The 23829-nt window shown below is 36.3% G+C and overlaps 1 protein-coding gene across 4 annotated transcripts in view; it reads left to right on the top strand.

Annotated features, from left to right (window-relative positions):
* PXDN (peroxidasin) overlaps positions 1-23829 on the top strand; it is an 89229-nt gene that overhangs the window by 20596 nt on the left and 44804 nt on the right. For 2 of the 4 annotated variants that reach the window (XM_064650436.1, XM_064650438.1), the window contains exons 2-6: positions 5021-5092; positions 7878-7949; positions 14407-14478; positions 21944-22015; positions 22569-22640. The exons of 1 other annotated variant lie outside the window; for it this stretch is intronic. In XM_064650436.1, coding sequence (XP_064506506.1) covers positions 5021-5092; positions 7878-7949; positions 14407-14478; positions 21944-22015; positions 22569-22640 — 360 coding nt within the window. The remainder of the gene's footprint in view (positions 1-5020; positions 5093-7877; positions 7950-14406; positions 14479-21943; positions 22016-22568; positions 22641-23829) is intronic. One more of the 4 variants, XM_064650437.1, reaches the window with a different exon arrangement.

The following is a 23829-nucleotide window of genomic DNA, read 5'->3' as shown; positions in this document are numbered from 1 at the left end:
GACTGTGTATAATAAAAAACTTAAATGGCCTTTAAAAATGGCAAGAATAATTTAATTGTGGTACTAAATTTGAAATCTCTGTAATTGCAGTGTTTCTGTCAGATGTGTGACATGCAGAGAGAGTTTTTTGTGAATGCCCTGACAATATGCTTTGCATATGTACACTATCTCCCAAAATAAATGTTTTGAAAGTGTTTCTTTATCCATGTTACAATTGGCTAATTATATGTCTATACAGAGAGAGACATGACTATGGAACAAGCAATAGCTTAACATGTTGTATTTTGGTTTTACTTTTTTCTGTTAAAGATCTTAGTATAATGGGTTTGTGCCATGATGATTTTTTTCTCTGACACAGGCTGAAATTGAAAAAATGAAAGCCTTTTTTTATATACTCTCTCTAGCAATGGAAGGATCTCAGGGACATCCTCCAAGTGACAGGGTGCCCAGTCTGCAGGCAGAGATGAGAAGGACATGCCTGGGGTGGAGGAAGCAGAGAAGGCCTGGTGTCTTTCCTGCTGCTGCTCCAGCAGTTCTTCATAAGGAATTTCCCCATTTGCCTGGCTTAGGACAACACCTTTTCTAGTAGCAGCTGACTAAGGAGCGCTTGGCATCAAATAGGTCATCATCACTGGGGTGATGACTGGGTGTGACCAGTTTTGGTGTTGAGTATCCACAATATGATACAAAGGCATCCACATTTTGAGTGCATGACAAGGGCGTGCAACATTGTCTTGGTAGCCCCACTTTAAATCCATTTGATTTAGATCAGTTCATGATTTTTCTGAGTTTGATGAAGCAACAGAATCTTTAAAAAGTCAAACATATGCAAAAAGGAATCTGAATTAAGATTATTTAAGTACATGAAGTCGAATCTTTTATAAAAGTAATGAAATTAAAAGCCTTACCTTTCCACCTTGTATGTTGTTTTGCAATAATTAGAAAACAAAAGAATAAAGGAAAACTTTGCTTAAGGCATTCTATATAAAAAAGTTAATTTTAGTTTCAGTGCATGGTTTGATCTGAGGAAAAACAATCTCTTCTCTCAAAGGGATTCCTGTATTTCAAACAGAGTGATATGAAACTTCTTTAATTGACTTTTCTTGTAAGTTACTTGATGTTTAAGTATATGCATTTGAAAGTTATATTGTTTCGTGTTTACCCTGTGTGATTGTCATATTCCAAATATTTGTTATGGCCTTTAGTTTTTATAAAGTATTATTTTGTAAACTTGCAATGAATTCATAAGCCCTAATATTGCCTTGCATCATCAGGATGTGTTAACAGAGAACCTACATCTTTCATTACTGCACACTGTCGGTGCAAGCTTTAAACAGGGTATCCTGGAGTACCAGGAGCTGCCATGGGAGCACTGGATCTTATGGGACAGTCATAGCTGCATAAAGTTTTTTAATATTTATATATTTAGAAGTTTTCACTGAGTTTAATGAGATAAAATTATTGTAGAGGTCAATTTGCAATGCTAAATTGGAAATAGTTAAGAATGGGCATTCTAAGGAGGGAAAACAAATGAATGCAACTAGCCCAAATAAAGAATTTATTAGGAATTAATTTTCATCCAGATAAAAAGTGTCAAGAGCACAGTTGTCATTGCTTTGTGACAGAAAAGCAAATATACAAATACTGTATTTATTTATATGCTGTACATCTGAATCTTACAGATTTTCATACAGCCTTATTCACATAATGGTGCATAGGAAGCCTGCAAAGCAGCTGTGTGTGTGCACACCGTGTGCTGCTTGGCACATGTCCTGACCCACGGCTGTTTGCAGTGCTGTGGGACTCCAGCCATTCCTAGGTGCTGGAATGTGAATCTCAGGGGCATCCAGTTGCTAAATTGACTGCATGCTCCCTGGCACGTTCTTGGCCCACACAGCCTCCCGCTCTGCCGAACATTTCCTGGTCGTGCTCCACGGATTAGGACGGAGCAGATGATGTGGAGCCAGGAAAATAATCCTGAGAGTGTTCAGTTTACCAGTTATCATGGACATGTTATGTTTGTATTATTCAGGAAAGACATAATACTTCAAAGAGATGGGCTTAGCTTCTATGGAAGTCTGTATGGTGAAGTGTATTTTTCAACTTGAATTATGTTGTCCAGCTATAATTCTAATGAGTAAATATTTCCGCTTTGATACACATAATAAAGGAGACAATCTGAATAAAGAGTTAGGTGTACTAGATTTTTATTTGAGAAACCAAATGCATGGCATTTAGCTTTGGATTGTTCTGAAAAAGTTGTTATATACCCTAAACCCCCATGCCATCATCATAGGTGTTTGCATTTCATTAATTGGTTGTTTCATTTACTATTTAGAGGTTAAGAAGGGGAAAAAATGACAGTTAGCAACAGGGGAAGACCCCCTCAGTCTGCTGTTTTAACCTCTTGGTGCTCTCTGGCTGGTCAGCAAGAGTCAGGCTCATTGAGCCCCAAAGCACAGCATACAGCCAGGATAGAGTTTGTGAGAGCAAGATGGGGAACAAGGTGAAAAAGGTGAAAGAGAAATGAGTGGGCAGGGAACATGTTTTTGTGAGTGCAAGTCATGTGGCAGTACGGTTGGGCAGGAAGTAGTCGGAAAAAAAGGGTCAAGAAACCTCATTATGCTGATTGACCACACATTATTTCAGCAACACAAAATGCCTTTGAAGATCTGCACCATAATGGCCTGCTTGAGCTGCCCATACTCATTTTTCAGTCTAATGCAGTCCTTATTCCTGCCATTCATTCTCCAAAGGGATGTTTCCCATTGCTCTTGGGCTTTTGTTCTGAACTCTTCTGTTCCCTGAAGTGCATTCTGTTATCATGAGCTGGATATAGTGTCTGTGCCATGGAAGGATGACACTGCAAGCCTGAGAAATGGTGCTCCTGTTTAGTATGGAATGTTTGGAGGTTTTTTTTTTCCCTGTGATGGTTTTGTAGAGGTGACTGAGATTAGTTTTTTTAATTATTATTTTTTTCTGTCTTCACTGAACCTTTAATTGGCTTTGCAAGAACAGGTGGCTTTGTATTCTTCCCTGTCTTATTGCTGTACAGTTAGTTATTCCCACTTCTCAAGGATTTATAACTTCAGGTTTGTTTCTAATCTCAAACAGTGGGAATATTTGCAGCCATTCCAAATTCATAAACTTATTTTTCTTCTACAAACCTTGTCTTAAAAATTACCTCATGGCAGATTTCTACCCAATTCTACTTGATGCAACCTTTCACTTCAATAAATAGTCTTTGCCTGTCTTTTTCCCTATAAGTTGAACACTTGGTTTAAAGAGATTTCCTCTAAACTGTATTTCTTTGTTTAGTTTACATGAATGGCCTGTATTAAATCCTTTAAACTAATGTATGCAATGTAAACTCTATTTCCTTTTTCCACTTGTCTTATTATCTTGTTATATAAGGAAATTATGAGAGTTTGACAGAATTTCTTCTTAAGAAATCTATACTGGTTATGACTTAACAACTTTTATCTTCTGTGTACAAGAAATACATCATGAAGTATAATTATATTAATTTAGAGAACAAAAGATATTGCACATTCTTTATTTATGAGCTGCCTCACTCTTGGGGGGATTTTATGCTGAATATTAATGAAAATACTTCGAGTGAATACTTAGAAATCTTAATTCCTTTGAAGAAGAAACTCCTCTTTGAAAGAATGTACCAAAATTGTACTTATATGTTATAGTAGGGTTAACGTTGGGGTTTTTTTCTTGAATTTTAATGTTATTGTAGTACTAGCTTTAAATAAAACAAATAATTAATCTTTATAATTAATTTTACTTACAGATATCAAATGTATTGTGGTCTAGGGAAAATTTGTGTGCTGTGTTTTATTACAGCTCCTTTTTTTAATACCTTTGTGTAGAATGAAAATAAACGGGTATAGTTTCAAACAGGATGTGTTATTTAGTTTTAACAACTTCATATGAGAAGGGCAAGGGTCCTGGTGTCCTTGGTCCGCTGCTGGGGAAGAGGACAGACCTGTTGACCTGTTTCCTTTTCCCTGGTCCTGTAGTCCCTCTCTCACCTGGGTGCTCTCCCAAGAAGCCTATTCATTTTGCTTATCAGGCAGAAAATTGCTTTCTGGACTTTTTTTTGCATAGGTTTGTTGCTGGTCCAGACAAGTTGGTTAAATCAATTTCTGAGCTGCTGGGAATACAACAGCCAGGCTTGGAGTCAGGGAAGAACAGGAGGTGGGCAGAGGTGGAAAGCACTGCTGCCTGCTCTCAGCAGAAGAGAGGTGTGAGACTGGCACAGCTATGGTGTTTTCCCACATCTCTGCACTGCTGCCACCTCACTCCCTGTCCCTGCTCGCTCTGCAGCACCTCGCTTGAGAAATTGGTTTCCTTCTTCTTGGAGAAGTTGTCATTAAACTATAGATCTAATGGGAAACTGAAGATGGAAAAACATTTTAAAAACTAATAGAAAGTAAAAATAAGTAAGGAAATAGCTAATTTCTTGCAGCTGGATTTATAGGTTTTAAAAGCAGGACAACATAAGGCACTTAAACCTCCTTACTCAAAACTGAAGAATTGAGTAGCTTAAAAGTCTTGAAAGAATTGAGTAGCTTAAGAGTCTTGAAAATTGTCTTTTTTTTTACCAAGTTCTATTCTGATCCAAATTTCTCTGTATCTATTTATTTATAGGCATTTTTATTTACTGTGTTATTTACAAGGAGCTGTTAAAATAGGGAGACAATTCAATTTAATGAACTAGAACTCAACAGTCCATTACAAGTTGCTTCACTGTGAAATGGAACATACTCATGACCACAGGTTTAACTTAGATACAGCTTTCAGCATTGACTGCTGAGGCTGGACTTGGTCAGTCCTCTGCTTAAACTTGTCAAACAGCATTTGGATTTGTTTTGCTTTGATCAAAAGCTATGGTTTATGGACAGAGGCTGATCATAGTCATCACAAAAGACTGGTGCTTAGTTCAGTTTTTCCTATGAAAGAATACATAGTTTTTTAATAACATGATTCTTCTTTTTTTATTCTGCAGAGACCTAAGATTTAATAGGATTAAAGAAATCCAGCCTGGAGAGTTTAGACGACTTAAAAACCTGAACACACTGTAAGTTCTTTTTCAACCTTAAGACCCTTTCCTGTTTTAATATGATTAATTTGTTAATGTGTCATATTTGCTCACTTATCCCAGGTAAGTAGTCTCAAAAATTTGAACTCTAGTATTTACACAGGTGAGAGAAGTGGGGCTTAGGACCATGTGGTGGGTTGACCCTGGCTGCATGCCAGGTACTCACCAAAATGGCTTTATCACTCCCCTTTGCAACTGGACAGAAGAGAGAGAATATAATGAAGGGTTCATAAGCTGAGATAAGGACTAGGAGAGGTCACTCACTCATTACTGACACAGACAAAAACAGAGTCAAAATGATGATACTAATTAAATTTATTACTGACAGAATCAGAGCAGGAGAATGAGAATTAAAATAAATCTTAAAAAGCACCATCCCTCCATGCCTCCCTCCTTTCCAATTTCTGCCTTCTCACCCCCAGTGGCACAGGGAGACAGGTAATGGGGGTTGTGGTCAGTTCAGCACAGGTTGTTTCTGCCACTGCTCAGGGAGAGGAGTCCTTCCCCTGCTCCCTGCATCTCCCATGAATGACAGTCCTTCACGAACTTCTCCAGTGTGAGTCCATCCCATGGGCAATAGTTCTTCACAAAACTGCTGCCACGTAGGCACGGGCTGCTTCTGTGTGGGTCCCCCGCAAGGCCACAAGTCCTACCCAGGAAAACCTGCTCCAGCATGGGCTCTCTCTGCTCTTCATGGGTCAGCAGGTTCCTGCCAGGACCCTGCTCCAGCATGGGACTCCCATGGGGTCACGGCCTCCTTCAGGCATCCACCTGCTCTGGAGTGGGTCTCCTCCACGGGCTGTAGGTGGATCCCTGCACCCCTGATGGTCCTCCATGGGCTGCAAGGGCACAGCTGCTCCACCATGGTCTGCACCACGGGCTGCAGGGGCCTCAGCTCTGGTGCCTGGAGCATCTCCCCTGCCCCCCCTTCTCCACTGACCTTGGTGCCTGCAGAGTTGTTCACATGTTCACTCCTCTCTTCCCTGGCTGCAATTTTCACCTGCCCAACAACTTTTTTCTCCTTAAATATGTTATCACAGAGGTATTACTGTCATTCCTGATTGGCTTGGCCTTGGCCAGTGGCAGATCTATCCTGAAGCTGGCTGGCATTGGCTCTGGGAAGTTTCTGGCAGCTTCTCACAGAAGGCACCTTTGTAGCCCCCCTGCTACAAAAGCTGGCCACACAAACCCAATACAGACCAAAATGTTCGAAAGCAAAACCAGATGTATGTCTATCAAAGTTAAAAAGGAAATTATTTGCATATGAAACATATAAAGTATGTCTTATTAACATACTTTAATTGAATTTAATTTAAGGAAAATGCACCTTTAATCTATAATTTTTTTTCACATAGTACTAAATTGCTTTGGTGGTATATGACATAATAATGGAGTTACAAGAAACCTGTTCAAAGGCTCAGATATGCAAATGTATTGCAGTTACAAATTATTCGACAAACTAATGTTTTGAACCTTCCTCTTCTAATGTGCTTACCAGGACTGGCAGGACTTGGAAGATTTTGTCCCTGCTGAGTTGCTTTTTATGGAGATCTTTGTTGTCACATATGATTGTGAAGAAAAATCTATGTTTTCTAAAAGACCTTTTACAACCAATAATACAAATAGTATGTGTATTATAGTTTTAACTTTGTATCTGCTTTATCATTTCTTGAAATGTCACTTTTGAAACAAATGCATGTTTCTCCTCTTTAATATATTAGCAGGCAGGAGGAGTTAAGATTGACAGTTATTTTTACTTTTATATATACATAACATTGCAAATGTGACTGTTTCCCAGAACACAAGTAGTGTGTGAAATGAAATGCAGTAGTGATATCAGTGAGCTTTGGATCGCTATTTTATCTGCAGGCACATAACAACAAATGTATTTATACATCTTGTACTTTATATTCACATCAGAAGAAATTATAGGACTCTCCCCAAATGTATATTGTCCAAATCTGTGCTGCCAGGATGTTTTTACTAGCTATCTCTGCTTCCAGTCTCCTTTGATCATACCTCTGTTTGCAGTTGATCCCCAGTTTTGAATTACAATTTCCTTCAGATATTCAGCCTCAAGTTTTAACTATCCAAATCACTGATCTGAGATCCACATGTCCCAAATGAAGAGAGAATATGTTAAGTTTGAATTCTCTTCATAAAGTCGCTGCATGAGGGTTGAGTGCAAATCCGTGCATACAGACAGTTGTGTTCCTGTAAGATGTAAAGGGCCCAGTAAACAAGATATCGCTAAGAAGCATCTAGAAAAAGTCACTTTAATTCACCTGCTAATGGCAAATCTTTGTCAATATTATTTTTATCGATTTCAAACTTATGTAGAGACTTCAGACCAAGTTTTTTTCACTTTTCATCTACATCTCAGATACCTGCAGAAAGCCACATTATTTCAGTTGTGTGTGGTTTGTTTTGTTAGTTTTGTTTGTTGTATTTTTTTCTTGTTGTGGTTTTTTTGGTTTTGATATTTTTATGCTGGTGTGTTGTTTTGTTGTTTTGGTTTTTTGGTGGTTTTGTTTTGGTTTTGTTTTTTGGGTTTTTTTTACATTTTTTAAAGTTTAGTTTTTTCAGTTTTCACCTGCAAGATAGTGGCTGAGCAGCTCTAAGCACATAACTCTTTTTCCTCTAATGGTTGCTGTTAGGAGGAAAAGCATTTTCCATTTAATACTATGTTGCACCTGCTTTTACACATTTTTCCCACTAGTGTTTCTGTATGCTAAAATAAATGGCTCTTTATTTCTTTTTGTAGGCTTCTAAACAACAATCAAATCAAAAGAATACCTAGTGGGGCATTTGAAGACCTTGAAAATCTGAAATATCTGTAAGTTAAATGAATGTCACTTTCTGCATCAATGTGTAGCTGAGCTTCTTCATGGGAAAGTTTTTTAATCTGATTTGTAATTTTTTGCTGACTCACTAAATCAGGAGATAAACAACACTGAAAATCTGTGAAATTAATTTATGGGGTGGGAGCAAATGTGTTTCTCTAAGTAGTTGCTGGTAAAAGGCTGATATCTGTAGGCAACACATTTTAAAGGACTTAGTAATTGCTGTTTACTATATGCAACTTAAAAGATAATTGAAAAAGGAGTATGTTGAAATGTTTAGGAAACCATTTTGTTAAAGGTTCACTGAAGTCTTTACTCAGGTACTTTTTAAGTTTGTGTTTAGAAAAGTGGTTTAAAAGCAACTAGTCCAAGACTTGTATCTGCAGAAGCTTACGTAATCTAACTAGTCTTAAATTGGTCACTGAATGCAGTAAAAATTCATAAGTGAAAAATTCAGTCAAACCCAAAATACAAGAGTATCTATATGATTTGCTGTAAGTTCTGTGTCTTCCATCAACCTCTATATTTTAAGAATAACTTCTCCCATTTTTAACAAGCATAACCAAGTGTATGAATTATCTGAATAAACAAAAGGCATCAAAATTGTTATTTTTATCTGTATAATAGACTAAAGCTGCATAGTGAGTTGTCATGGATCCTCAGCTCTGGAGTCCACCTTATGTACTGTAATTAAGAAAAGTTTCACTCCATTGTCTTGGAGTGTACAGAAAAAAATGGTCACATGGGGATTATATTGTTTGGAAACAATTCAGAAGCTTAATTTTCCATATAGTTTTCAAGAATGCAGCCTGAATAGCTCTAGGGAGGCAGGAGAAGGGAGAAAATTGCATAAATTTGTGCAGACGCATTACCTGTTTTTCCAAGCTGTGTTTGATTACATTTCCTGGACTCATTTTTATGTGTATTGTCTTTCAGTAATAACATTGTTTAATCTATAGTAGGAAGGAAAAGAATATTGAACAGACTGTCGTCACTGAATGATTAAAGTCTGTGATGGTTGTATTTGTTACAAGATATGTTTGAATGGTGGATCTGGTAGTGTAGTACATAAGGTTTACTAATTGAGGATGGCTAAGCTTCTTTTCATAGTCAGCAACTGTACGAAGATTCTTCTTGGTTCTTAGTAGTTCTTTGTTTTTACATGCTTGCTTTTGCCTAACTGTAGTGAACCTGAAATAAAACTGAATTATGCAGTGTGTGCAGTTCAATGAAAGAGTGAAAAGAGATAACTGAACTCTGATCTGTGTTCATATACATGTAGCAATGGTTATCGGTATCTATTATGTTAAGAGGAAGATCTTTTTGTTTTCCTGTCGTTCCCTGGAAAATCTGAACATAAAGTTCAATGTGACAGTTTATTCAACTACAGAAAGCTCTTTAAAGCCATCCCTCGTTTTGCAAAAATAAACTTTAAGATTTTTTTGCCTATTTCAGTGGCTGTGATATGAATGTTTAAATTGTACAACCTTAAAGTTATAAAGTTGCTGGTACTGGTCAGGTTAACAATACCAGAAGGCTTAAGTGTAGCAAATCGATACTGTTCAGCAGTGAAAGTTTTAGCTGAGTAAGTGCATGCTAACTATATTCTGTGAAATGAAGGGAACAAAGCAGAACATTTTTTCCCGATAGGATTGTTCAAAAGTTAGAAATACTGCTCAGAATGTATTATTATAAAGTCAAATCATCTGGAATAACTGAGGTTTAGTATGGTCTGATCCTGTGGATATTTGCAAACCTAACTTGTATTGTCATGTTTCATAAAATGAGATCACTGGTCCCTGATGTTACTTGTGTTCTTATGACAATTCAAGTACTGGATTGCATATGGTTCTGAAAATTTATAATTCACTGACTAATTTTATAAAACCTATCATTTCTCAGTGTCTCTGTCTTAGCAAAATGTGAGTATATGTAAATATAAAATCTGTAACAATTACTAAACATGAATATATAATGATGTATAAAATATTGGCAACTGTGGAGTTATACATAAATTATGTAAGTATAAAATATAATGCAGCATATTTAATTTTTTTAAATAGCCAGTTTTTGAGAGATAGATGTAAAGACCCATTTCTTTATGTCTGATGAACATCAGTGTATTTGCTTTCAGACAAAATTATTTTGAAGGCCCTAGAATTTTCGAATGCTTCTTTGTACTGTTTCTTTCTGAAATTGAGCTTAGAGTTTTATGAGCAATATATGTTTTCAGAATTACCTGTCTGAAGGGCACATTTTGACAAAGAGTAATGATATTTTCTTAATTTTCTATGCATTAAAAAAATTTATCACTGTAGAAGTTGGTCTTTACATTATAAAAAGAAAATTGTGCACATACAATTTTTGACCCTTACTTTTTAGGACTTTTTGTTATCTTGTTCTTTATGTAATTGAAATTTTGATAGTTATAAAAGCAGTTCTGTGTGATTTTTCTGTACTGTTTGTGGTAATATTGGATTCATATATTAAAAGCTGGAAAAAAAGAAATGTAATTATTGTTTTGCTGTGAAACCAAGAGGGTACTTTTTTTTCTGCCTTTCTGTCCATCTGTCTTTATTTCATATACCTTAGTCTTGGTAATATGATTCTTTAATAAGCCTTCTCAACCTTAAAAATAGAGATGCAGGTAGTTTTGTGGAAACTTGGTAGGATAGTCCTTCCTGACCCTCGTTTATTCTAGTCAACAATTTATTCTTCAAGAGAGATGATGATTGGGAATTGAAGGTAGACACATACTACCATTTTAGTGTATAGAATATGAGAAGATTTGGAATTAGAACTGGAAAAAATGAAGTTAAGTTAAAAAAGAAATGTAGGGAGAAGATAGGAAAAATATATACTATAGGTTAGCTATTAAAGAAACCTTTACAGATAGAGAAAGTACTTGGTATTTACAGAGCAGTGAACTAGAAGATAGTGTGAAGGAAGTGATAGAAATAGAAATGGAGGCTGAAATTAACTTTATCAACAACATTGACACCTGTTCACTTAGTATGAAATGGAGAGATGAGGAATCAGACATGAAAGTATTGCCACATGCATATGGTAAATGGTAATATAGACTGTATGAAATGTATCAGTTCTGGAAATACTAAAAGGGAGCATACAGGTTCTGTTTTGTGTCTGGTGAATGAAGTAATAGTGGTAGAAGTTATGTTACAGGTTTGCCAAAGTGCTGAGTTGCTGAGCTCACCCTTCCAAAGTGAGATTAGGTCACATTTCCTTCTGTGCCCTCTGCCAGTGTGGCTGTCATGGTCATGTGACTTTTTCCTTTGAACATCTGTGGTTCCAGATCTCTTTTCTTTGCAATTCGTTTTGCTAATTTCACTGCCTCCTTCATGTTTCTATATAAATATCCCCTTGCTGTGTTTATTTACTTGTCAGATTTAACTCTATAATACCTGATACTGCTGTTACTTTTTCTCTTTTTTTCCCTTCAGTTCCAAACAAATGTATCTGGATCTTACTTTCCTCGAATCACATGATGTTTAATGTGGTCCATTAAAAAAAACCAACCAAACCTTCATAAGGGATCTAGCAAACATTTTAATTACAGCTACTTTTTTCCCTAATTTTCTGATAACTGGTTACCTATTTGTTAATTTCCTAAGTATGTGACCAGTACCTCTGATCTCTATCAGCCTTGCTTGCATTGCTGGGAAAAAAGCTCTTCCTTTTTTTTTTTTTTTTAACACTTCTGAAAATAATTGTTAGTAATTACCAGAAAATAATTTAATGTCCTAATAGAATATATCCCTTTGTTATCTTAATCCACTGTTTATTCATCCTTTGTAAAATTCTAATGATTCAGCTCTGTAAGAGAGCTTTTAGGTAAATGAAATGATAAATTGCTTTTTCTCTTATACTCTAAATTTGTTTTCTGATAATGTAACTGGGATAAATTTTGGGAATGTTTATATTAAAGATTAGCACAGTGTTTACAAAGTTACTTGTTTAACACAATATGTGCACAGTAGCCTTGTAGAGAGACATAAATATTTTTTTGTCAGTGATACTTATCTGTACTTTGTATTCTGTCATCTCTCTCTCCATTTGGCAAATATTTATATATTTTTATTTCTGTTATTATCCTCAGAGAAATAGCTACACAATTAAATGGAAGTCTGATTAACATGTCTGTCATAGGACTTATGTTGTTGTAGCCCTGGGGTTGCTGGGATTTCTCTGTGAAGGGAGGACGTGATGGGCTGAGGTCAGCTGAGGGTTTTCTGACCAGAATGGAAAAAGCTGTAGTTTAAAGCTGAATCCCAAATAAAGTCCCACCTCAGTGGCTTGGTAAGAGCTCCAAAAGGGGACATGAAAGGCTGCTCCCTTCCCTGCAGTATGGTGGTAAAAGCCTGCAATACTACAAAGTCATTATCCCAGTCTTCCTCTAACCCATCTCTGATTTTCACTCTCTGGCTTCTTTTGTCTGCAGAGAGTAAATAAAATCATGGTTACATGATTGATTCTGCTAAAACTTTTTTAAAAATTGCATTAATTCGGATTTCTTTAATAAAATTACTGAAATGCCCACAAGAGATATTTAACTGAGGTGGGTTTTCAAAACTCTCATAAGCCCACTTTATTTCTCTGGTCTGATCAGAAATTAAGTACTCAGGAATAAGAGAAATTTCCACACTGCTAAATGAAGTGTATTCAGAAAGATAAATAACACTTTAGATGTTCAGTCAAAATTTTCTAAGGAGTGAGAAGAAATGGTGCATTTAAAATTCTCATGGGAAAATAAGATAGGAATTTATATCATACAAAGAGGAAAATTAAGGAGAGACAAAACTGTAATACTGTGATCATCAAATTAATTGGTAAAGCTGGGTCAAAACAAATCTTTGAATACTTATGAAATATTTTTTTTCAAACAGAATAAAAACCAGTTCCACATACAAAATGCGTAGTACATCTATTCTTGCTCTTTTCAAAATATTTTTAAAGTTTTTACAGTAATTTCACATGACAGTAATTTTTGCCTGGTTTAATTTGTTCATAATTTTGATCATTTTGAAAACCTCAGAATTTTTTACTTGCTTGTTGTCTGTTCTTGGAAGAACTCTGCTTTTTATTCAGATGCATATCTATGTTAATGAAGCACACATGAGTCTCTGTATATTAACGTTTTGGATTCTCAGCAAGCAGTGCATTGGAAATGTTAATTTAGATTCAAGGAAAGGATGCTACTTCATATTGTCACCCAAAGTTGTTATTAGTTGAATATCAAATACAGACAACTTCTTTCCTTGTTAGGGCCTATTGTGAAATGTTGCCCATTGTCACGTCAATGTAAAAACTGCCACCAACTCCAGCAGAGCCGATATTTTTTCTGTTGCATCCAAGAAGTTTGCAATATTTCCAGTAAGTTACGGAAAACTGTAATAATAGAAAAGCCAAAACCACTACTAATAAGATGCCTGCTAATAAAGTTATTTGTGGTACAAAGTCTCTTCATCCCTTTTTCATAGAAACCCATTCCCGATTAACTGAATTTCAAATAATTTGTCATATAATTGTTAAAAAGTTTTTAACCACGAACTTGTTCCTATCCTAACACAAAAAGAGTGACTGACACTGAACCCCCTGAGTATTTCTCGAGTATTTCCATTTGCTGCCTCCATGCAGAAACTGCAGTCATCAGCTAAACTGTGTGATTTTTCTCCAATACCCCCTCACTAAACCATCCTTGCTCTTAAGAGCATGATGAACGTGAGCATATACACTGATCCATCCTGATGTATTTTAATTCTGTAAAAAAGACAACGTGATCGTTCTGGTACTCTGCATGTATTTATTCTGTTTATATATAGAGTATCAATGGGGACCTAATGTCCATGTTCTACACAGTGATAAAACAAATATACAAAGCTGCTTTATGGATGCAATACCAATATTATAACTTGTATTTTTTATACATATTCAAAAGGTGACACAGGCAGAGTTAGAGAAATTCTCACTGTTTGTTCTCCAAGTCCACTAAAAATACATATTCCATCATAATTTGAATATTTGTACCAGTGTTCAGTTGAGATTTTTAAAGAAAACAAGAGGCTAGTGCCATTCCCCAGTGTGTTCTGGTAAAGGCACTTCTAATGCAATTCTGTCCCACTGAGTGGAATTTATTTTGACTTTTGGCAAATGAATCAAGCAAACAAGGGACAAAAAACCAGTAAGTAATACCGTAAGCACTGGGAAGCCCATGACCATCTGGGTTAAAGCCTCAGGGCCTTCAAGGCCCCAGACTTTTTTTCCTTAGCAGACATTTGGGATGAAATCTCAAGGACAGAGTATTTTAATTTTTGTTTTGTATTTTTTTCCTAATATGCAGTTGAAAAACTGTCTTCACGTGTCAATTCTTCTTTTCCACCTTCATGTAGCTCTTGTTTGTGTACTAATATTACTGATTGTTTCTTGTTTCAGCTATTTGTACAAGAATGAAATCCAGTCAATTGACAGGCAAGCATTTAAAGGACTTGCCTCTCTAGAACAACTGTAAGTGCCTTTTCTCTTCTGTGCTGTCATCTCCATGGTTCCCCTGCAGAGGAAAAGTGCACGCCTTGATCCGTACATCCTACCCGCATGCTCTGCATGTCTGCACTCCCTGGGTTGTCGGGCAGAGAGCCCCATAATCATTTGCATGTAAAAAACACAAGTGATCTCTGTGTCAAATTCCTCATTTCTGTGTTTGTCTTTTATTTGTGATTTGCATTCCTGGTGTCCGTACACATAGCTTTGAAAAAGGAGAAGCATTATTGTGGAAAATGTTGAAAACTAATGTGTATTGCTTAGAGAACCTTATTTCATTCCTCTAGGTTTTGTAATATTGCAATTTCTTTGACTGCAGCAGTTACTTTGTTTTATGGAACATAACTAAAGCTGAATTAGACTCTTGAAGTTTAACCCAGTTTCGTTATATTTGAAAATGAGAATAGATTTTTAAATTAAAACTTTACTATTATTTATATGTTAATCTTTGCAATATATAGATGTTTAAAAAGTAAGAAAGTTCATAATTTGTAATGTAGATGTTTCATTAATGTCCTCTAGAAAGACTGATTAAAATCATACTTCTTTTCCTGTATAATGACTGAAGAATAATTTCTATTGAAAAATAATGAAAAACGCAGTCCTTAGTATGTCAAAACCCGATTGTATTGATTCCCTAAAGTTCAACTATATTTTATTTTACAACTACTACAAGAAAGAGGTTGAGGTGCTGGAGCAACTCCAGAGAAGGGCAATGAAGCTGGTGAAGGTTCTGGAGCACAAGTCCTATGAGGAACAACTGAGGGAAGTGGGGTTGTTTAATTTGGAGAAAATGAGGCTGAGTGGAGACCTTATTGCTCTGTATAACTAACTACCTGAAAGGAGATTCTAGCGAGTTGGGAATTGGTCTCTTCTCTCAGGTAACAAGTGACAGGACAAGAGGAAATGGCCTCAAGTTGCACCAGGGGATGTTTAGATTGGAGATTAGGGAGAAATTTTTAATGGATTGGGTTGTAAGGCATCGCAATAGGCTGCCCGGGGAAGTAGCGGAGTCACCATCCCTGGAAGTGTTCAAGAAATGACTAGATATGGCACTTTGAGGGCATGGTTTAATGGTGAACATGGTGGTGATGCTAAGTTGATGGGTGAACTTAATGATCTTACAGGTCTTTTCCAACCTTTATGATTCTGTACTCAGAAAGCATTGCTATACATTCAAAGAGCTATAAATAAATGCGTAGTGGTTTCACAGTTTGAGTACCAAATAACAGTAGTAGACCAATGAGTTTTGTCATGTATAAATTTGGGAGGCTGAATATAAATTTTTAAACTCCTGAAAGTATCAGTGTATTACAAGTTTTCTATATGTACCAGTTTCCTTGTTACTATAAATCTGTACAAAATCATACATGCTCATTTTAAAGGGCAATAGATGCCTTTTGAAGGAAGAGCTTTTATATAAAACAAAAGTTTTAATTATAAAACATAATATATATAATATATATAATATATATAATTTGTTTCCTTAATGCCTTACTTTTCCTCCTTGTTTTACTCCAGAAATGATTACTGCAGCATATTGACAGCAACTGGTAGGGCTTACTTGCATGCTAATAGCAATTCTTAATTTCTGTATAGAATTTGAAATACTGAGGCCCTTTTATTGAAGTACTAATGTTTCCAGAATATTTTTCCTCATGCCACAAGCCTTATATGCTGCAAGTGGCAACATTTGCCTTTTTTTCTTTTGCTCTATTTCCTGTTGATCTATGTTATGACTGAATAACATAAATCACTTTGAAATATTAACACCTTCTGAGTGTACTTTTCCACTAGATTGCAGTTAAGCCTCTCTGCCCACAGTGATGTCACACTGTATCAGCTTAAGCTCAAACTTTTGAGACATCAACATTATTCTGTATGAAATTAAGTTTTAAAAAGGGTTTGAGTCTCATCTCTAGCTGGGAAGTGTGGAAATGGAGCCTGGCACAACTACTGCCCAGTGCCTACCCTTGTGTTATGGCAGCACCTAAGTTGGTCTGGTGAGCTGCTGGGGCAGGGGGGGCAGTTACTTCCCCACTGGGTGTATGTCAGAGAGCTCACTGCTTTTTAGAGCCCTTCTCCCGGGCAGATTCTAAACAGAAGGCTTGCCAGGTAGAGAAATGGGAACACATAAAGCCAGTAGCAGGCATGGAAATAAATTTAATGGAGAGTACTCACTGAGATTTTTAGTTTATGAGAGATTTGTCATTTATGCATCTTAAGCATAAAAATATGTTCTGGCTCTATAGGATCTGTTTTATTACATTACCTTTGGAGAAAAACTGTTGACAAGACTAGAGTTACTCTTGACAAGCAAGTTCCCGAGGGTCCTAACTTCAGTTTCAGACTGTATCAACTATTCAGTTGATGCTTCTGCATTTGAGGCCTCTGTGGCCTCAAGTTATCAAATACGTTTTGCTACTGGTTGTGTTGACTCTGCCAAATGCTCTTCTCAGTGCTCAGCAGAGTTCTCAGAAATAGATACTGTGGTCCAGATTTCAGGGAAAGACTTGTTTCATAATAATTTCTTCTACTCCGGTGAAGCAGAATGAACAGCAAAGCAAACACATTTCTGGTGATTGTTGTTGTTGTTATTTGACAGAAACTAAATATAGTTAGATTTAGGAGGCCTGATGCATATATAAGGGACAAAAAATCCTCAGTATTTACTGCTGCTGGCAAATTCCTCCTTAAACCTCTGTGGCAGAATTCTTAGCTGCTGATGTAGTGAAAATAGGTTTTCCTTCAGAAATTTCTGCCAAGGGAATAAGATCCTTGATTCAGATCTTAAAACTCATTTGTGCTAGAGTAAATTCTGAAAAAATTGACAATTTTAGATACGCAAACACACTGAGCCGTATGTATTTCCTCATCTAACTTGTCAGTCACAGCTGGGCATAAGGGAGAAAGTCATCTGATGAAAAGTAGCCACTTAGTACCAGGTTAGACACTGTTAAATCTGCAAGACATATGTTTAGGTCTGGCAAATACATCACAGAGCTGTGGGAAACTTACATTTTTTTGGAGCAGCAACCGGAAGGCACAGAGCGCTCAAAAGACAACAAAAGCTGCCTCTGTGTGCTGGTGCTTAGACAACTGCTATGTGCTTCTGTATGCCTGTGTTTGACAACTGAATCCCACCTAAAATGTCACAAAGACCTGGCTTTCGAGGTCACGAATTTGGATCCCAAGATCTAGCTCTAAATGCAGTCCCTTTCCATATGTGTGTACAGTGCTTTTCTTCCAAATATCTGTTGTATTTTTTGTGGTCAGCTTAAGAGCTGTATGTATCAGGGACAAAAAGTGTACTCTGCAGTCCTTAACTGGACAGTTAATGGAACTATTTAGATCTGTTTACCTAATCTTAGTGGAATACTAGTTACGCATTTTCTTTTAACTTTCATATTAACATACTGATTTTGCTCTTTATAAGCTCTTACTAGAGTTATGCTCTAGTTTGTGTACATATGAACATGTTTGGGGAGGAAATTAACGGACAAAAACATTAACTTATATGTAAGTTATGCAGCTTGTTATATCATTTTTCCCCCTCGATTCAATTTTCAGCTTTGAAAAGTTGCTAATTATTTTAAGTTTTATACTACAAAGAATTTCTGATTTTTGCTTAACTATGTCAGCAGTTATGGACATTTAACACAGTGGAGCCTCTGTAAAGTTGCTGCTAAAAACACCTATGGTAAGGAGTAATGAAAGAGAATTAATTGATAAACAGACAAACCCAAAAGTTATGAGAGGGGCCTTGAGAAGTACATCCTTACTGTTCTAAAAGAAGATCAGCTAGGGACAACAAACTGGAAACAGATATTTGTCTAGCCTTATTTTAAAAGTCTTCAAGGAGAGGATTTCGTAATCTCCTTAAGTATCCTGTTCTAGTATTTTGTATCATTACCATAACACACATTTAAATCTCCTTCCTTGTGGTTTAAGGCTGCTACTTCTTTTCCCTGGGCAGGGAAGGCTCTTTGATAAATGTGGGAAATACATGTTTGTTAATTCTCTTTCAAATAATCGAAATAGCAAACATGCTATTTAAATTCAGAACCTACTTGGCTGATGGATTGGTAAGTACTTCCCCTAAAATGTGGTGATACTATTAGAAATGAACAATTGGCATATATGATAAAAGTACTCCCCCAATATATAAATACAAAGCTACAGAAGATATAATTCTAAATTTAGTGCTGTGAAAAATACCACTGGGACTGAATTTTATTGTAAGTTTTCATCCTCCAAGATTAATAATAAGAAAGAAAAAATCTATACCATGTTTATTTGATAAAATCTTTATCTTCGTCTATGAGTGTTTGGTTTGGACCTTTTTTTCTTATAAGTATTTCTTTTCCTTCTGTTTCATTCTTAATAGTGAATTTAGAATGAAAAAAGAAAGACATATGTGTATTTAAAAATCACTCTTCCATGCTATTTCTATAAATTTTCATTCTGAAAGTCTTTTTAATGTCAAATTTATTACATGATACTACTATTTTTAGAGCATTTTGTAATCTGAACATAAAAGATGCCTATAAAGGTACATTAGAGTGAGATTATTTCCCAAATATAATTGTCTTTGAAGTGAATTTCAAATCCAAGGAGTTATTATACGAATTAAAATATTAAAATATTTTTTAAATAAATTAATGTGGTACATAGAAGAACATAATGAAAGTGATAAACCTAAGTGATAAAATATGATTAAAATATAGGTCATAATGCCAAGGACTTTTTTATTCTTTGTATTTTAGACTTACAATGCAATCTAGTTTCTACATCTCTTTACTTTGAATTACACTTGTTGCTAATTATTTTGACCAGATATTTAAGTTGTATGACAAGTTGCTCAGGACTTCTTTAAGTCATAATTTAAAGACCTGCAAAACCCAACTAGCTTGTTTAGCCCAACTAGTATGAAGCACTTAAGAGTATTTTCCGGCCGGAACTCATGATTTGTTTTTTTGAGCTGCTTTAGACAGCATGATATCTGATGAGGAAAATTAACTGTTGTGATGTGCTTCAGCACCTGAATTATTTGTATCTGTGATGATTTGAGGTTGTAAACAAGACAAGGTTTATAATAAAAATATTTTTTAATTTGGTTGGAAAAACCAGGTGAGTTTTCAGGCACATAAAGTATTCATTCCATTTGTAAGTATAGTAGTCTTGAGTACTAAACTGCTCCTGTGAGCTGTTGCTTTGAGTTTTGTGATGTATGCATCACTTAAACCATCGGAGAGAGGTGTTCTTCCTTTTTTGCCCTTTGCTTATTTCACTTCCAATTGATGGCCCTGAAGAAGGGGATTTGTGCCTCCATGTATCTGCTTTTGCCAATGTTTTTTGTTGTTCTCATAAGAGGTGTTACTTGTACCTATAAATCTTTCCTTGTCAATGCCAAAGAAGTATAAGAGATTAATTTATTGGGAATATAAAGAGAGATGTTTGCAAGGTGGTCATGAAGCAAAAAAATGCAAGTAGAATTAACAAAGTTAAAAAGGAAAAAATCACTGTTGCCTGAAAAAGGAGTAGCGGATGTAATTTTTTCCAAAATCAAAGCTGCATCAGAAGAAGTAGTGAACCCTATAGTTGTGCCTGGTATTTCCCTTCATCCTCATTGCAGTGATCCCTACCTTGCCTTGCCCCCTCCCAAATGCTGCTGATGCTGAGGGGTGAATGAGCAGAGCCCTGGCTCCTGGCAAGATGTGCCTGCCCACCTCACAGCCGGGCCTTGCCCATGGGGCAGATACCAGCTGGTCCTTCCTCAGGGATGGACTTTGGGCTTTCTCTCCTCTCTGCTGGCAATTCAAATGAACCTTGCAGGAAATATCTGTCTCCAAGATATCTGTCTTTTTAATTTAGAAGAAATTGGCCTGTATTTTCAAAAGAGAGATGAAAACTGGCAGTCATAGCATAGTGATGGACTTGTTTCCTTATGCAAACAAGATCATACTCTATGCTCAATACACTACATGGCCACGTGTTGCACTGGCAGTAGGCAGACTTGACACTGTGACGTGCCTGATCACACCCGTGCTGATTTATTGGCTTTTTCTGTGGTCCCCATTCACTGCTCCCTGGCATTGCTCGCTGGCTCGCGCTTGGCCGTGCTGCTGCTGGCAGGAGTCTGGGAGGCTGCCAGGCACGTGCCTGGCTTCCCTGCTGCACACGCCTTCCAGAGCTCACTGCAAGGACTCTGCCGTAATCACCGCTTCTTCCCGCTTTCCTTGCTCTGCAGTGACCTTTTGGCTCAGATCAGGGAGTAGAGCACATGCGGTGTTTCAGCACAAGTGAATTCCCACGTTCTTGACGTTTTCATGCTGAAGGATTAATTTTTCAGGAAATACTGGGCTCTGAGTTGTCCTTTTTGGTTTTAAATCATGGGCTTGTTCTTTCTTCAGATTGCAGTGATTTCTGTATATGCACATTCTCCAGATGTTCCTGAGTTTGTCAGAAGCCAAACAGGAAATTTTAGGAGTTTTGAATACATTTGGATGTAATCAGAATCCAAAGTCTATAAATAATTTTCACAGTTACTTGTGCCAGTCTTATCTATTTCATCTTGTTTTCTTACCTGCAAGGTTATGGAGTACCTCCACAATATAGTCAATGCTGGGTTGATCCTGCATTTGCAGTCCTTTTTCACAACAGTTACAGATTAATAGTCTGGTTAACTATCTTCTTGTGTTAACTTTCAGTTTTACAGGAGTAACAGCTGTGTAATATTTGTTACTGTGTAATATTAATAGCTTACATAAGCATCAACAGAGCATCAAATAGAGCACAGCTGTGGTGGTTAATTGTATACCAGTTGCTGGGTAGCCTTTTGTATAAAGTCAAATTAGTCAAACTTGGGTTTATGTTACAAATTTGCCTTTTGAGAGCATTAATACTTTAAATGCTTGTGTTCCTGGACTAGAGAAGCTTATTTCTCATCATCATCTGAACTTTTCACTCACTGAAATGAAAACAGTTGTCCCCTAAAAATGTTATTCTGTTGGAAACTGTGAATGTTTTCTAAACAGCCTCCAATATTTTTCCTGTAAAAAAAATAACAATTTTCTTTTCTCGATACATTTTTTCAAGTATGCATACTAATGAAAATCACACTTGGCAAAAGAGTTTTCAAAGTATTATCTCCAAAACTGCCAAAGCAATGGTTTTCAAACAATTTTTTTTTGCTCATGTATGTGTACACACACACACACACGCACCCCTGCTCTACACAGTGATCTGCAAACTCTTGTATTTCTCAGATTCAAGTATGAGATTCAGATGGTAACAAAAAAGTTAAGCACTACATCACTACTGCCATTTAGAACTGTAAATAGTGTGTAAACAGTAACAAATTCTTTAAGATATGTCATCTTCATTAAGAAAACTGTTACAGTATTCTTCTTTTTGTTTAACATATTTTCAGATATCTGCACTTTAATCAAATAGAAACGCTGGAACCTGAATCCTTTACTCATCTTCCAAAACTTGAAAGGCTGTAAGTTTGTTTTTCTTGGGGTAAGATTCAGAAGTCAGATTGCTTCTTTGTTTGAATTAAATCAAGTGTTTGAAACTGGAAAATAGCATTGTATCATTGCCATGGGTTACTTTTAATCTAAACTTTATACTGGAACTACTACATAGTGAGGCTGTCCTTAGAAGCATGCATAAGTGAGCATTGCGTGTGGTATTTTTTTCTATTGCAAAACTATTTCCTAAAGAGCTGTGATCAATGTTTGGCCTAAAACAAATGTTATGAATGAAGAATTGGAAGATAAGGGGTTTTTTTAATTTCTCATTTGAATGCTTATGAACTCCCTTCCCTTTGGTTACTTATGGGTTCTTTATCCTCATACGGACATAATTACACCTTGGAGGCCACTTTAAAAAACAGTACCCAATTAGTTGCTGAAAAAGGTTTTTGGTGTTTTTTTTTTTTTTTTAAATTTTCTAAGACTACTTTTTCTCAAAATACTTCTAGAAGAATGTAAATGAAATGAGTACATCTCAAAATCTGAATTATTACATGCGTATTTCTGTGTTTTTAACAGATTTTTGCATAACAACAGAATAGCTCATTTGATTCCTGGAACATTTAGTCACTTAGAATCTATGAAGAGACTGTAAGTAAATTGAATTCTTACCCAACTAAAGAAAGTTTAAATAACCCAATTAGACTGTCTCTCCTCTTGCAATATTTGTCTTCCTTGTAAATGCCGTTCATGGTTTTATTGTTTTAAATATTAAGTATTTTTTTCGTAAGCTGTGCTCCAGTTGTTTATGTGCATAGTTTGAGACCATTGCCTCATATCTTACTGTCTTTAGTGTCTGACTAAAGTTTATTTCCTGTATTGGGATTATTTGTAATCATGTGGTCTTGTTTTATAGACTAAATAATATATGGATTGTTCTTTGGGTTTTGTTTTGTGTTTTTTCCCCTCCTCTTGTCTATGTCTTACTGGGTGATCCTTCTGTGATGTCTTTCAATATTTGATAATTTGGTGTTTTCTTTTGGTTTACTTGTCCTTATTTGATCCTAAAAGCATGGTTATAAAAAGGTGCTCAATGATTTAAGAATATAAATATTACTTTCCATTCTTATAGCTTATATACTTCAAGCAACTCCAGAAGCCAGTTCTTCTTGAAATGACATTATCTTGGAAAACTAGAGGGTTTTTAGTTCCTCAGTAACATTTGAAAACTTGAACTGAATGAGTACCATTGTAAGATGACTCTCAGAGGGTTTTCTGCCTTTCACTTTGGATCTCCACTGATAAACATTTGTTAAATTATCCCAGACTGCTGTTTTGAGAAAGGCAGTCATGCATTCATACCCACCTTTCCAGGAGGACTGCTGAGGCTGTGCAGTGCAGTGAGTTGCAGCACAATCTCTACCGAGAAAAGAGATTGCAAGGGACGCAACAGGAAGGTGGTTCTATTGGTTTAATACAGTTGTGAAATCACACCTCCAACTGTGAAAGTCAGAGCACTGTAAATTTTAATGATGTATGCACCTTCCAGTAGTAGCTGCTCCACTCATACCTTCCTTAGATTCTTCTGTAGTTCAAATGAAACAGAAAAGGAGAGCTCTTTACATAATTCCTATGTAGAGGGGAAATTTAATAGTGGTTGCTAGTGGAAGAGGACACTGGGCTACACTGACCTGGTGTCCTCTGGCCTGGGGCAACTTATCCCTGAAAGTCACACCCTGACTTTTGAGTTCCAGATTAAATTTTACCATTAACATCTGACATACTGGGAGACATTTGTACAGTGGCTTTTAGAATAGTTTTGCCTCTTTGTGTCTGATTT

The sequence above is a fragment of the Pseudopipra pipra genome, chromosome 3 (assembly GCF_036250125.1).
Source record: "Pseudopipra pipra isolate bDixPip1 chromosome 3, bDixPip1.hap1, whole genome shotgun sequence".
Lineage (NCBI taxonomy): Eukaryota > Metazoa > Chordata > Aves > Passeriformes > Pipridae > Pseudopipra > Pseudopipra pipra.
Note: the sequence above shows the minus strand (reverse complement) of the source record. Positions and strands in the feature narration are given on the sequence as shown.